General features: G+C 33.5%; 1 protein-coding gene across 1 annotated transcript in view; it reads left to right on the forward strand.

The window, feature by feature from the left end:
• Window positions 1–14,963, forward strand: part of CREB1 (cAMP responsive element binding protein 1) — a 70,646-nt gene that overhangs the window by 14,439 nt on the left and 41,244 nt on the right. Inside the window, exon 2 of the mRNA XM_012661240.1 lies at window positions 9,615–9,736. Within this exon, the coding sequence (XP_012516694.1) occupies window positions 9,623–9,736 (114 nt within the window). The 5' untranslated portion in view covers window positions 9,615–9,622. The remainder of the gene's footprint in view (window positions 1–9,614; window positions 9,737–14,963) is intronic.

Raw genomic sequence — 14,963 nt, forward strand, 5'->3', positions numbered from 1 at the left:
GATTCAGTGTAGTACTTGGTGCACAGCAAATTCAAATTTTGCTTTTTGGAACTTGTGGAGTTTTTTCCCTGAATATTTTTGCTCCATAGATCGTTGAATCCATATATGTAGAACCCTAGGATACAGAGAGCTAACTGTGCTATGTTTTGAGAATTTATTATTTATTAGAAAATTTATTATGATATCTGTGTATTGCTCATAAACTTTATTTGCAAAATTCACAATTATAAACATTTACCCATGAAGGGAGTAGTAATTCCTTCATTTTTTATAAATGACTAAGCTAAGCCCAGGAGAATTTAGGTGATGTACTTGTTGTATAAAAACTTCACAATAACTGTCACTCTTGTAACATTATCTGTTTGTAAAGAAAGTTTTCAAGATTCTTTCCTTATTAATTGGTACTGAAGTTTTTGTTCCTAAGCAGTATTCATTTAGACTTATAAATAGCTCACTTGGAGGAAATATTCTAGCCAAGATTGTAAAAAAATATAATGATTTCATTATGTTATTAATCTGCATCTGATTACCATAAGTAGCCACCTTATGCTTTCCTTTTTTTCCATAATTTATTGTATTCTTATCATTTCCAAATAGAAGTTTATGGTTTTAAATTACTTTTTTAAAATGTTTGGGGGAAATTTATAGGTAAACTGGTGATAAAGATTAGTTTATACCTGTCCAGCTCTTTTGTATATAATAGATATTTTATCTCTTATTAGGTTGTAAGCTATTGAGAGAAAGGTTCTTGTGTGCATTATACTATATAGTCCTCATAGTTCTCAGCAGAACATTTATTACGTAGTAGGCAAAGAGTATTTGTTTAATGAGCAATTCCCTATTAGAGGGTCACAGATTTGAAAGGAAGGGTTAAAAACAATTCCTCTTTAGAGTTGTACAGATTAAAAGAAGTAGACATACATGTTTTAGTCAGTTAAAACTTATTGAAATTACAGACTTATTTTTTTTAAAACTGAGTAAATTAGATTCATTTTCTATAGCTTTCAAAGGAAGGTTCTCTGCTTTGAGTTTTCACTAACTCTCATGTTTTACTAATATAGTACTTCTCACCTGTGAGACATGATAAATGGCATGAGTTTGGGGTAATCAAAAATGACTTTGCCCTAAATCACTAACAGGTTGGTAAAAAAAAAAAAATAGTACATCTGCCTGAAAAGTTGGATTTGGTGTTGATTCTTTCAAGATTAAAGATGAAGGTACCTGAACTTGAAGCAAGTCTTTTATCAAAACTGTACATAAAGGAAAATACTCTGTATGATACTGTAATGGTGGATGTATGTCAGTATACATTTGTCCAAACCCATAGAATGTATAACACCAAGAGTTAACCCTGATTGTTTAAAAAAAAACAAAAAACCTGTACGTAAAGTCTGTGCTGTTGTCTACATGTCATTTATTAGCTTTGTAGATTAGCCATGGCCAATTTTTATTAATAAATATAGTCTAGTATATCCTTGGTACCTTTGAGTTCTTGGGCTTTTTCCTTTGCTGGTTGACTGGTAAGCAAAACGTAATTAAAGTGATTAGCATATTTCATAATAGTCCATGTAATCCCATTATACAAAAACCCAGACATACAAAGAACTCTTCACTTTTTGTAATATTGGAGGCTATGCGACATAACCCTGAAGTCTTGTAAATTCCTTGCAAATCTTTTAATATCTCTAGTTCTCCGTCTGTGAAGTCAGCTAAAACCAAAATTCCTGTCTTATGACTCCTACCACAACATGTGCTGTCTCACTTCAGGAAAACTGAATTTTCACTCTTTGTGTCTAATTCATAAATAATTCATGAAGAATGGCATTTCAAAGTTTAGATAAAAATGAAACTATCAAAATAACAAATACTATTTCATAAGTTTATTTAGGAAACACTTGGACATTCATTTCCCATTTGAATGTAGTGATTTTCACATAGTCACTTAGGTTTTGTTAAGAAAATGGAATAGTAGACTATAAATATTTAACTTCAGGGCACAATAACTTTTGGGTCCTTACAGTTTCAGCATTGAGCTAGTTTATAAAGCAGAACTTAAAATTTGAAGACAGCTTCACACTTTAGTCAACATAAAAATTGTTTTTATAAGAGTAACTGTAGGAGCTATATAATCTTTTTTTCTTTAAAAAAGCTTCAAAAATCCATTTAGTACCACTTTATATGCAGAAGTTTCTGTAGGATTACTTCTTTGAAAGCCTCAAAGTGTAGAATGCTATGAACATAGTATTAGATGGATGTTTGGAAAGAAAGGGGAATGGGAAGAGATGGGATGAAAATGTTATCATCTAAAATAATGCATAGTCATGTTGCTGCTTTGCTAAGCAACACTATCTCTTGGTGACCAGATACATGAAGGCTTGTTTCAGAGCTGTGCGTATAGTCTTACCTGAAGGAAAACAAGGCAATAAATTTTGCCAATTAAAAAAAAAAAGCACCAAACAACTTTGATTCGAGAAAGCACTAAAGCTTTCTTATTGACAGGTACTATATATAGACTTAGTCATATATTTTGGGATGGCTGTCATAAATCAGGCATTATGTTTCTATAAATCAAATGGCATTTTTCTAATTCAATTCTGTTAAATATGTCCTTTAAAGATAGTATCTTTTTCATAGGGTATGCTATATGTTTTAAAAATAAATTTACTTATCAAAGATGGCATTCAAATACCCTGGTAATCACAAAACTACAATAAATAATGAAATAAATGGAACTTAAAGAGTTTCTTTGAGTTAAATCCAATAAACAAATCAGGGAATTTATTAAATAATATTGGAAAGATTCCCTTTTGCCATATACCACCCTCTTTCTCAGTGGTGGGAGTGGGGGGGTTATTTTGGTATTTATTATTATTACAAAGAATTTGTAAAAGTATATAAACACATTTTCAAACTTTTTATTTTTGTCTTGTGTAATTTAAATCTCATCAGATTTGAATCACAGAGTTAATTTCATATACAACTTTCTTGCCTTCTAATCCCTGGACTAGAGGCTGAAATATGGATTTGTTCTGTTTGCGGAAGAAAGACTTTGATATGAGCACAGAGGAAACAGTTTCTGAAAACTATGTCAGAATTTACTCAGCTTAATAAAGATGCCAATTTAGTTTATCACATTGCCTGTTCTGACTTGTTCCCTTAGAATGTTTATAACCTCATTTTGTTAAGGTGTGATCAGTCTCATCTAAAGTTTATACAATTGAGGTTGGTGTGTATTAAATTGAGGGGTGTATGAATATATATACATACATATATACATGTAATATTTGACTGTACTTTTTTCCTATCTGGTTTCAATGAAAGTGTGCTGTGTTTAGCACTGATAGACTATTAGCATCAGAAACCTGGAGCATTGCTAAATTTCCAGTATTGATTGTATACATCTCAGTTCTACTAGATTGAACATAAGATAAAGATAAATGGCAAGTTTTTCAAAGTTAACAACCAAAAAGAATTATACAGGATAAAAGAGGAAAACAGGTACTGTAACATAGTTATTGACTCTTGGAAAGTTAAAATCTGTTGTGTAGCACCTAAACATTTTGCCTCTTTTTATAGTAAATTAATTGTAACACTTTAGAAAATCAATCAAGAAGTGTCGAAGGTGTTAAGAATGTGTTAGCAAGGCTTTCAAATAGTTATCCTAAAAACTAAAGTACATGCATAAAGTAACTATGTAGAAACTATTATGTATCTCATGTAGGTGTTTCTAGGTATGCTACTTCGGATATTTTTAGTACTATGTTTGACTGTGACAACAAAATAGTCATTTAGCTTTTAAAATCACGTGTCCAAATATGCCTTTTGCCTGGAGATTTTGGAGTTCTGCTTATGTGATTTCTGATTTCCTTAAATCCCTGGAATTTTGCATTGCTGAGAGTTCAAGAGTTGCCCACTTGCTAAATGTGCAGGGGAAGTGTTTTTTTTCTCATTTCTGATTGAGGTCATTTCTATTTTTAAGAAGTCATAGCATGTGTTCCATTAGTTATGAATGCATTATTTCTTCTTCAGAGTTAAAATTCACAGTTCATTTCTCCGAATACTTATTTCTTATCCTAAATGGGATTAAATTTGTCATAAATTTAGGAGATTAAAAAGTTAACTAAGTTGTAAGGAAGGTTTTTCATAAACTTGAACTAGAATGTTAAAGATTATAAGGACTGGGGCACTTCTTAAAGGGCAAAATATTTTAGGAAAAAGAACATGGTGCCGGTATATAGCATTCTTTCCTTTTGCTTAATAATTGTTAGCAAAAGTGGTGATATGGGCTTGCTTTCTTTAACGAGCTTTAATTTTCAGTTTGACCAAGATTTTCGTTAATTTGCTATAGGTAGATAGATGTGAAAATAGTGCTGCCAGAATTTGTCCCTGATTCAGTCTAGTTCCACACAGGTGCTGAGTAGGTGAATTTAAATGCTACTTTATTAGTAAGGGTTCAATGGTCATCATTTATAATATTGAAAATCCATTCAACATCCTTCCCAACTTTATTTTTCTACACACTTCCCACCATCTGACTTATATATTTTGCTTGTTCAGTTTCTCTCCCCTATCCCCCCACACTAAAATATAAGCTCTATAAAGGCGATTTTTTAAAAATTTTATTTTGTTCATTGCTTTATCCCCAGTAGTTATTATCATTTGTCTTTTTTCCCTGCTTTCCTTGCTTATGCAAGGTCTGATACCAGCCACTGACTCGCTCATTTGTCTAAAGGCCCATAGTTAAAGCCTTTGCTTATACTGTTTTTCTTATCAGAAAAGGTCTTCTTTCCCAAATTTATCAATACTGTTGTATTCATCCTTAATGCCTCTTTGGAATTCCAACACTCCCCTGACTGTTGCAGAACATATTCTCTTCTTTTAAAAGTCATGGAAGCACTCATTTGACACTTTGCTGGGATGTTTAAACTATTTAATATCTAATATTAAAATTATGGAAAGGATATAAAAGTGACAAAGCCCTTTATTATTTGGAAACCTAGTCAGATAAATTTCTTGAAGCTAAGATAGAAAGGAAAAACAGCTTTTTCTTTGAAAATTAAGCAAAGGGACTATTGACCTATTTAATAACATAACAGTTAAGATCAGAGCAATGTAATGAGTAAGAGACAGTGTCCAACATGGGAAAGAGAATCTTCATTGGATAATAGTCTGGTCTTGTAGCAATTTTTTTTCAAGTACTGCTAATAATCTCAAGTTGTATTGCATTCTCATGATTATAAAATGAATGGTAATATCTCTGTATTTGCCCAAGATAAAGAGGCTAGGTGACCTATTCTTATTCAATCTGTCTTTGCTATGTGAATCAGTATATAGTAAAAAGAAATACTTCCTTTACCAAAATATTATTTTATTATGTGGCCTGTATAATTATGTGTGTGTGCGTACATCTTTTTATGGTCTCAGTTCCTAGGATCAGAGGATTTAAAATTGGAAGAGATCTTTTAATTCATTCATCTTGTTTTTTACAAATGAGAAATGAGAAACTGAAACACAGAAAGTTTAATTTGTCCAACAGCCACTTGGTCACAGTGTCACTTGTTTACAAATTCAGCTTTCCACCAAGTGTTGGGCTCTGTTTCCCACCTACTTTATAGTGGCATTTTTTGTTTTTTATAAGATTGGGTGAATAATATTACAGAATCACTTTGCTTTTTATTTTTCATATTAGGAGGTAGAATTCTGGAGACCATTATAATAGCAAAATGGTATATATCTTTGTGAATTGGTTAAAAATTTGTTTCTTTTAGGCATGACACTATTTTGAAATTTGTTTTAAGTTCATAGTTTCCAAAGGATTAGTCTTATGCTAATTTTAAGGATAAATTTTGATAATTCAACTTTTCAACATTAATCCCAGATGAATTTTAAAATTCATAATTACTGGAAGAACAAGAATTACAGTATTGTCAAGCCAATAACATTAATATATTTTAAGTGATTTCTAAGATCCATTCTGTTTCTAATATTTCAGGCCCAATATTCCTACAACATTCTGAGTTCATATGTATCTAGTCTTTTTCTTATTTTTTAGCATTATTCAATTTTGGGTTTTTTGTATTTTTGCATATGTTTAGTGAATTAGGAATCTCCTTTCTTCAAACAACTTTAGGAACCCATATAAATTTCCCCTAATATCTAATCCTGTGTCTAGATACAGCACTGCTTGGGTAGACTGAGACTGGATTAATAGAAAAATTGAAGATCCTACACATGATACTATGCCATCTCTTTAGCAGAAGCTTTCAAAGTCAAAATAATTGCACCCACTTTAAATGCTATTAATAGTTTAGTCCAGTTAGGAGATTGCTATTTCAGTACCTTCAAGGTGAAAAAAATAACAGTGTCTGTTTTAGTTGAGTTACTGAGTTTCTCATCTGAAAAAACTGGTCTTCCTTAAATAATTCTTACCAGCAGTTTGAGAAAAGGCCTAAGTTTTTCGATGAAAGACTATATTTGTACTGTTGCCCAAGAGGTTGTTGGTATCTACTTAAGCTAAGAGAAAAATTAAGAAGACTGTGCCCTACATTGAAAAAGGATCGGTAGGCCACCTGAATGAAATAATAATAAAACATTAGCACTTTAAATGAGAGCTCCTATCCATTGGAAATATCATACCTTGGTTTCTTAAAAAAAGAAATATTATCCAGTTGTGGAGGGAAGAAGGATGAAAATCATTTTGACTATGTCTTTGCAGCTATAATTAACTTATATCAGTAATGGTTTTGTTCCTTTATTAAAATACAGTAATAAATGTTTTATTTTCCAAAACAAAAAGTTGTAATGATGCCCTGTACCTTAAACGTCAAAAAATTAGTCTCAATTTGTTGTAGAGCAAACAAAAACAAAAGAAATGTGACTGATCTGTGCTTCAGATTACATTTAATCAGAGAGTAGAGTGAAACTATAAATATCAGATGACAGCATAGCTTAAAAAATGTGGCTTAGAATAAAGTCTTTTAAAAATGGTTGTGTATACTTTGTCTACAGAGGTATAAATTTGCATTTGTTTATCTTCATCCTAGTTGAAAATGATTATTTAGGGGAGAAAATGGGGAAAAATTTATGGATGTTTACTCTTATTTAGCTTGACTCAATAGCATCCTTGAATGGATTCATTCATTTATTGTTATTGAAATGAGGTTTTTTGTTTTTGCATACCATTTTCTTCCAGACCAAAAGTATGGGTAACTTTCAAGATAGGTGAACTGTTTTGTTGTTGTTGTTGTTTTCTGTTACATTTGATGTCTTTCTTAAATTTTTTAGTTTAAAAGAGCACAGATTGTAAGTATACAACTCAGTGAATTATTACAAGTGATAATAACTAAAGTTATTTGATAATTTTTAAAAAACCGTTAATTTTTATTATTTAGAAATGTAGAGTAAACAGTTTAGGCAAAATTTAAACATAAATGGTCATTTCATGTAAAAAGGGAGGGGGGAGGAGGGGATGGGTAAATTCACACCTAAACAGGTACAGTGCACACTATCTGAAGGATGGGCACACTTTGACTCAGATGGTACAAAAGCAATTTATGTAACCAAAATGTTTGTACCCCTGTAATATTCTGAAATTTTAAAAAAATGTTGTGAACATAATAAAGTATGTACTATTCGTGTTAAAAAAAATATCTGGGATTTGAAAAATTTTTTGTTGAGTATCTCAAAATCATGATTGAAGTATAGTTTTAAAATGTTATATATGATTTCTGATATTAAAAATTTTGTTAATTGTACAAGTAATCCTGGATCCATGCTCACAGGAAGAAAAAACCTGAATCAATACTAAAATATGTAAAGAGTAAAAGGTAAAAGTCATCATTCTGTAGTTCTGCCAAATCCTAATTCTCTCTTCACAGCTACCGCTTACAATTTAGTGTTTAACTTCCCACGTCTCTTCCATGCATACACCTTTACAACAATTTGTTTTACTTGTTTTTGTAACATAAATGGGGTTCTATTTTACAGTATGTCATTACATTATAGGTAGACTATTTTTAATGGTTCTCCTAATGATGGATACTTGTTTTCAGTTTTTTTGCTATTTAAAAAAAAATCTACAGTGAATACCTTTGAACTTTATCTTTCTGAACTAGTCAATAATAGTTTTGTATTGACTGGTAGCAGTTTTGTATGTTGGATATTACTGTGTTGATTATATGTGGCAGATACTTTCTCCTCGTGCACTTACGTTGGTGACTTTATGAATGTTTTCTTTGTTTTTTTGCAAACTCAGTCCTAGGAATAGTGAATGTTTTAAATAATAATATTGTCAAATCTGTTAATCTTTTCCTTTGTCATCTGTGTTTTGTAGATTCTGGTATTTCTAAACTATTTATATTCATTTCCACAGAGATATTTTCATTTCCGTTTTTAACTGTCACTTGTAAAACACTTTCTTTTTATAGCACCCTATGAAGATAGCAAGATATATTAGTATGTAATACATTGTGATGGTGTATAAGGATCACATAAGGATCCATGACAATTTTGATTATCAATTTCAGAGTTATAAAATAAATGAAATGTATTCTGGAAAAGCAATGGGTTTTTTGTGTTATTTGTGGAATCACTATAGGTAGTCCCACACTATTAATAAATTCATTTTCGACAGGTAATGTGCTAAGCACTGAATTATAACAAGTACTATGAATATTGCCTGTTTTCCTGAATCCTTTAGGCAGGATTGCTTCCCCAGTTATCAGAAATTTCTCTGACCTCCATGTACAGTAGCCACTGCTACTAGGAATTGCTCTTCACTTACTTCTGCTACCGTCCACTGCCAGATTACCCAACAGATATACTAAGCTGTTAGCAAAGCAGGCTCTAAAAAGTGACAAAGAAATCTTAATTAACTTACCCAGAATTTTACAGTTAAAACTTTTAAAGGTAGTTTATTTCTCTGTGTATGTATATATGTGTGTGGTGTAGTGTTGCACACTATACGTGGGGTGAGGAGTCAGAACACCTTAACTTTTTTAGTGTTTGGGGCCTCCAATTTGGCTCTGTGTCCATTTATTCTACCTTTCTATTATATATTAATGTCCCACAACTTAGGCTCTTGAAACTTGATCTAATTTTGCCCTACCACCAGTAATCTTTTGTGAAAGTAGCTTGCAATTTCTCTGCTACTTCTCTCTTATAGGGGAAATACACATATAGGAGATACCATGAAGCCAGTATCTCATAGATTCTGTTGTTAGCTCACTTCTATTCTCTACCTTCTCTCTGTACCTGATTGGTACAGTTTGGGAAGATTATAATTTTACTGCCATCCCTCTTCTCCTTGTTAGTAGGGGAGATTCATGGAAGAAAGGAATCCCTAATTATTTCTAGATGGGGTAATATCCCAATTGGGAAGAAACAGCCAAGAGAAAAGAAAGATTTTTATTTTTGGAAGGGTCTGGAACTTTTACAGCTCAGCAAATTTGGACAAGTTTGACAATAATTCAGCTACATTATATTTTAACTAGATTTCTGAGTGCATTTGCTAACCTAACCACCACATATACCTATTTATAACTTGAAATTTACCTTTAAAGTCATGAAAGCACAAAGCACTGTAGTGCTTGTAACATTCTTCCATATTATTATAGGTAACTAAATGACCATGGAATCTGGAGCAGAGAACCAGCAGAGTGGAGATGCAGCTGTAACAGAAGCTGAAAACCAACAAATGACAGTTCAAGCCCAGCCACAGATTGCCACATTAGCCCAGGTATAAAGCATATGGAGAGATTCCAAGCTGTGTCTCTTCCAAGAGGAGTATGTTTCCAAGAGAATTTAGTTTTTATTCCAGAGATATACATAGAATGACCAGAGATGTTCTTAGAATATCAGAATTCCTATTTACTTAGTATAAGCATATGTTTAGAAATGATAGTATTAATTCAGTAACAAATAGTAAAATGTATTGTTAAACATTAATATAGTATTTGTAGTGACATGATCCAGAAATGATTACGTTTTTAACTGGTGAGTAAATTGGCTCTCTCCAGGAAAGAAAATCTTGGCTATGACAACTGCTTTTTTTTTAATATCACACAGATTTATTTTTGGGCATATGGGTGCAGATGATATGAAAGCCTGAGTTTATATATGCTTAAACTAAAAAATAGGGTAAGCAAATAAATTGACATATAAGTAAATTTCAAGGTTGTTAGTAGTTTTTTGTTTCCTGTATATTTTAAGTACAATTCCTGATTCTTTCATCTTTGTCTTAAACATCCTATCTTTAGGATAGTCTCTCCTTCTTATTTTTTTGTTCTCACATATTTTTTTCTCAAATATATTATTAACAACTATTTACATAGATATGGGTGAGAAAAGTGGTTAACATAAAAGCCAAACCACAAATATTAACCTGCTAGGTAAGAATATCATATTGTCTCTTTCAGATAAAGGCTCCCAGAAGAAAATAATCCTAGCAGAAGCTCTGGTATGTCTAGCTTCAGTTTCCCCAAGAGTTTAAAAGTTCCTAGGGAAGTCACTGAGCAAAAATGAATCATGGAAATAAAGGGCTCACCACAGTTAGGGTGTCTGACTGAGCTAAAGTGTAGGTCAGATACTGGATTTCCAACCCTCAGGAGTAAGACAAAGCCACATACACTAAGTGTACTGAGATGAGGCAGGCTGAAGGAAAGAAGGGAAGAGAGCGAGGACTTCCATCAGTATAGGGTCAAGGCAAGCAACCCCAGGTGAGAATCAGAGCTCAGCCAAGCATTCTGCCCTCTGGTAAAAAGAAGGTACAAGGCCAGCATGCATCTTGATGGTGACTATCCCTAGCATATCTGTCTCTTGGGTCATACCATTTTGTCTCATCTGGTTGTCCTCTAAGTCTACTGTATAGTGTCACCCTGGGAACTCCTTTCATCCTGCTGTCTTTTTCTTTTGGGGTTTGTGTTCTTGGTGTAGTAGAGCATGTTTTCCTATGGTTTCTTGAGAAAGAAGGTTTGACTTGGTAACAATTTTTTTTTGGAATTTTTAAAGATTTGATCCACAGTTAGCTTTTTCTAGTGTTGTTTGGAAACATTAAATTCATTTCTTATTTTGTATCTCTGGTATCTTACAAAATCTTTGTTCATGGTGCTTCAGAATTTTATTATCATGGACATTGATTTGGATCAGTTTTTATCCACTGTGCTATATATACAGTGGGCCCTTTTGTAGTAGAAACTCATGTCTTCGATCCTGGGCAATTTCTTTAAATTATTTGGTTGGTGGTATTTTTCCTTTATTCTTTCTAATTTCCCTCTAGAATCCTTGTGATCCAGACAGTATACTTTTAGGACTGTTTCTCTAATTTTCTCATCTTTTTTCCTCCCGTTTTACATCTTTTTTGCTCTGCTTTCTGGGAGATTTCTTCAACATATTCCAACCCATCTGTTGAATTTTTTATTTCCGTTATCCTATTTCCAAGAATTATTTTTTCCTCTGAATAGTTATTTTTTCTTTTTGTTTTAATAGCATCTTATTTATGTTTCACAAAGGCAGTATTTTCTCTTATCTCTGAGTATATTAATTAGGTTTTTTTTGTTTCATTTTCTTCACCCCACATAGATATTCCATATAGCCTCCCACACACATTTGTTTTGATCCCCATCTTTCATGTTAGAGGCTTTTCTCAAACGTTTGATATTTTGTAGTTGTGTGCTCAGGTTTAAAAATAGGGGACCAAAAAGCTATATTGGAAGCTCTTTGGATATTTGGTGCCTAATAGCTGTGTGAGCTGTGAGCTTCACTTTAGGGTGATAGTGGTGGTCCTAATGTCAGTATCTTTTAGGTCTTTCCTCTGAGTATTGGTCAGGTTCCCCAAAGAAGGCTTCACTAATCCCCTGCTTATAGAGAAGAGGCCTGGGAGCCAAGTAAGAGAAGAGGGCTGGGCTCTAGTAGCCACCTTTAGCAATGCCTGGTGTTCGAATTCAAGAGACCATCTGTCCAGAGAATAATTTCCATTTTGTGTCAGGGTGGAGTAGATTAGTTGTTCTTCCACAGAAAGTAGGAGAGGGGATACAATTGCTTCTGAAAAAGCCTCCTCACAGCCTTCCTTATTTTCGGTCTCTTTTCACTCCACCTTCTAGGGTGCCATAGATCCTGATCCTCTTGAAGATCTTGTGGTACAAATCAGGCATTGCCTGCTTCCAAATCATGAGTTGGCCTGCTGAGGTCTTCCCAGTTCATTACCATTCATCCACCTGCTTTCCAGCTTCCAAAACTCCATTACTATTATCTCCTTTCCCATTCTCCTATGCTGGTGTCATTATGCCTGTAAAAAAAAAAATCAATTTTGTGAAGTATAATTAAGGATTCAGGAGGGAACAAAATGATATGTACATGTTCAGTTTATCATCTTTACCAGGCAGCCCTCTAGTACTGAAGACTTAAAAGTAGAGTGACATCAGATTTGAGTTATAGTATCTGTTCCCATTTATATATGTTTTTAGGTCTTTTTACTCCCAGTTACAGAATTTTTTTCACTTGCTTATCCAAGTTCCTTAACACACATAACATCATACACTTTTGACATTTCTTCTCATAATTCTGATTCCTGTTACTTTTTAATGTCAATCTTTAAATGCCAGGAAAATAAAATTGTCACACAAATCCAAGATGATTGTGATTTGGTCAGTGAACAGAAGAAAGCAAATTCAGCCTAAGTAGTAATAGGAAGAAAGTCAACCTAAAACAATAATGAGGCCAGCCATGGTGGCTCACGTCTGTAATCCCAGCACTGTGGGAGGCCAGGAGTTTGAGACCAGCCTGGGCAACATAGTGAGACCCTGTCCCTACAAAAAATAGAAAAATTAGCCAGACGTGGTGGTGCATGCCTATAGTCCCAGCTACTCGGGAGGCTAAGGCAGGAGCATCACTGGAGCCCAGGAGTCTGAGGTCGCAATGAGCTATGATGTTATGATGACACCACTGGCAATCTAGCCTGGGTGACAGAGGGGAGACCCTGTCTCCAAAAAAAAAAAATGATATACCTGATTTTACTTTTAGAATTTACAGATATTTTTTTAAACTGAAAGAAAAACTGGCAATGAGAGTGTAAATTTTTATAGATTTAAGTAAAAAGTAAAAGGATGATCATTGTAGCTTTCTTTTAGTAGGCAAATTTGAAAACTTAAATATCCAACAGTAAGGAATTTATTTAACAAATTATGTAATTTTCTGTTCAGCCATTAAAACCGTTAAAGAAGACTACTAATGGTATGGAAAGATATTTATGACACATTGGAAAGATAAAATAGATTCCACAATAGTGTGTTATAAAAATTGATTGTATGCATGTGCCTTAAAAAACATCTAGAAGATCTACAGCAAAAATATTAACACTGATTAGCTCTGGTTTATAAGAATATACAGGATTTTTATTTTATTTTTGTGTATTTGTATTTTATAAACTCATAATGCAACCAGTCGTTATGTAGAATGATAAGGGTAGGAAAGGAGTTATTCATTGAGTTAGCTTGTTATAATTACCCTAGAGAAGACTCAGGGAAGAGGACATAATTGCTTCAAATATTAGAAAAGCATTTATATGAAATTGAGATGAAATACTCTGAATAACCTTAAGGTTGTGGTTCTCAAACTTCAGTGTAGGAGAAAATATCATTGGGTTCCTCTTAGATTCTGACTTTACAAACAGGGCACCCTGTGTAATTATAATGCAAGTAGTCTGTGGACCACATTTTGAGAACCAGGTAAAACTAAGCAAGACTTACAGTGGCCAAAGAGAAGTAATTACAGAGGAAGGACTTCCTAACTGTCCAAAGGTAGAAGCTCATAGTTTTAATCTATGTGCCAAACACTCTTGTCTTCAGTAGGGATCTTCCCCCCAGGCTTCACAGTCAAATACTTAACTGCCTACTAAGTATCTCTGCAAATTCAGATGTCAAATCAATTTCATCATCCTCCATTACAACCCAAAAGCTTATCCATCTTGTGTTCTCTGTTTCAGTTAATGACATAGTTTCCCTGTTTTCTCTCAAATATGGAAACATGGGTAATTTTTTATTCCTCCTGATCTGTTCCCAAATTTTCATAAAATCACTTCTCTCATTCTCATCCCTACTACTGCTGCTGCCCTATTTTTGGCTTTCATCATCTCATACCTTAACTACTGCTTTCTCCCCACCACCACCTTTTTCTCCACCTGAAATATGTATCTTTCACACTGCCACTAAAATGATCTATCTAAATGCAAACCTCACTATGAAATTAAGGAGTTTTAAAAACCCATCAGTGGCTTCCTCAGCCTCCTCAGGATAAAATACAAGTTCTTTAATGTGACATGAACAAGGTTTTTTATGACTAGCTCATTTAGCCCCTGCCTACCTCTATTATTTTCTCTCTGGGTACTTCCTACATCATACAGTAAAATACATGGGTGCTCCAGTAGTGCTGAACTGCTGGTTATCCCTCTTTGCCATGTATGCTATTTTGCTTCTGGTGTTGTTAACCTTGCTCCCTAAAATTCTATGCCTCTCCCCTGCAAGTAATAATAATAACAAGTCTAACTTGTATTCTTTGTTCCAAATTCACATTTTTCCCTGGAAGCCTCCCCTCCTCTTAGGTTGGGTAGGGTAGCTTTTTTCAATGTGTCCATTTTTCTCTTAGCAAATTCATTACTCCACTGAATTGTATTTACTTGTGCCTCTTTTCCCCATTCCTTCACACACACACCCCCAGTGATTTCCTTGAGGTCAGAGACCGATATGTTTCTCCTTTTTGTAGTTTCAGTTCTAATGTTGCTCCTGGCACATAGGTCCCCTATAACTGTTTACTGAATGAGCAAATAAAATTCCTACTTTGAGTGTGTTCAATCATAGGAACAATGAATCCCATCTGATAGACATGTATGACTTAAGGACTCTTAACCTGGATATTGACTCATTAAAATTTCCTTAGTTCTAGACTTAGCAGGTCAGTTTTGCTCAAGTTTG

This window comes from Propithecus coquereli, unplaced genomic scaffold (genome assembly GCF_000956105.1).
Source record: "Propithecus coquereli isolate 6110/MARCELLA unplaced genomic scaffold, Pcoq_1.0 Scaffold70, whole genome shotgun sequence".
In the NCBI taxonomy this organism is placed as follows: domain Eukaryota; kingdom Metazoa; phylum Chordata; class Mammalia; order Primates; family Indriidae; genus Propithecus; species Propithecus coquereli.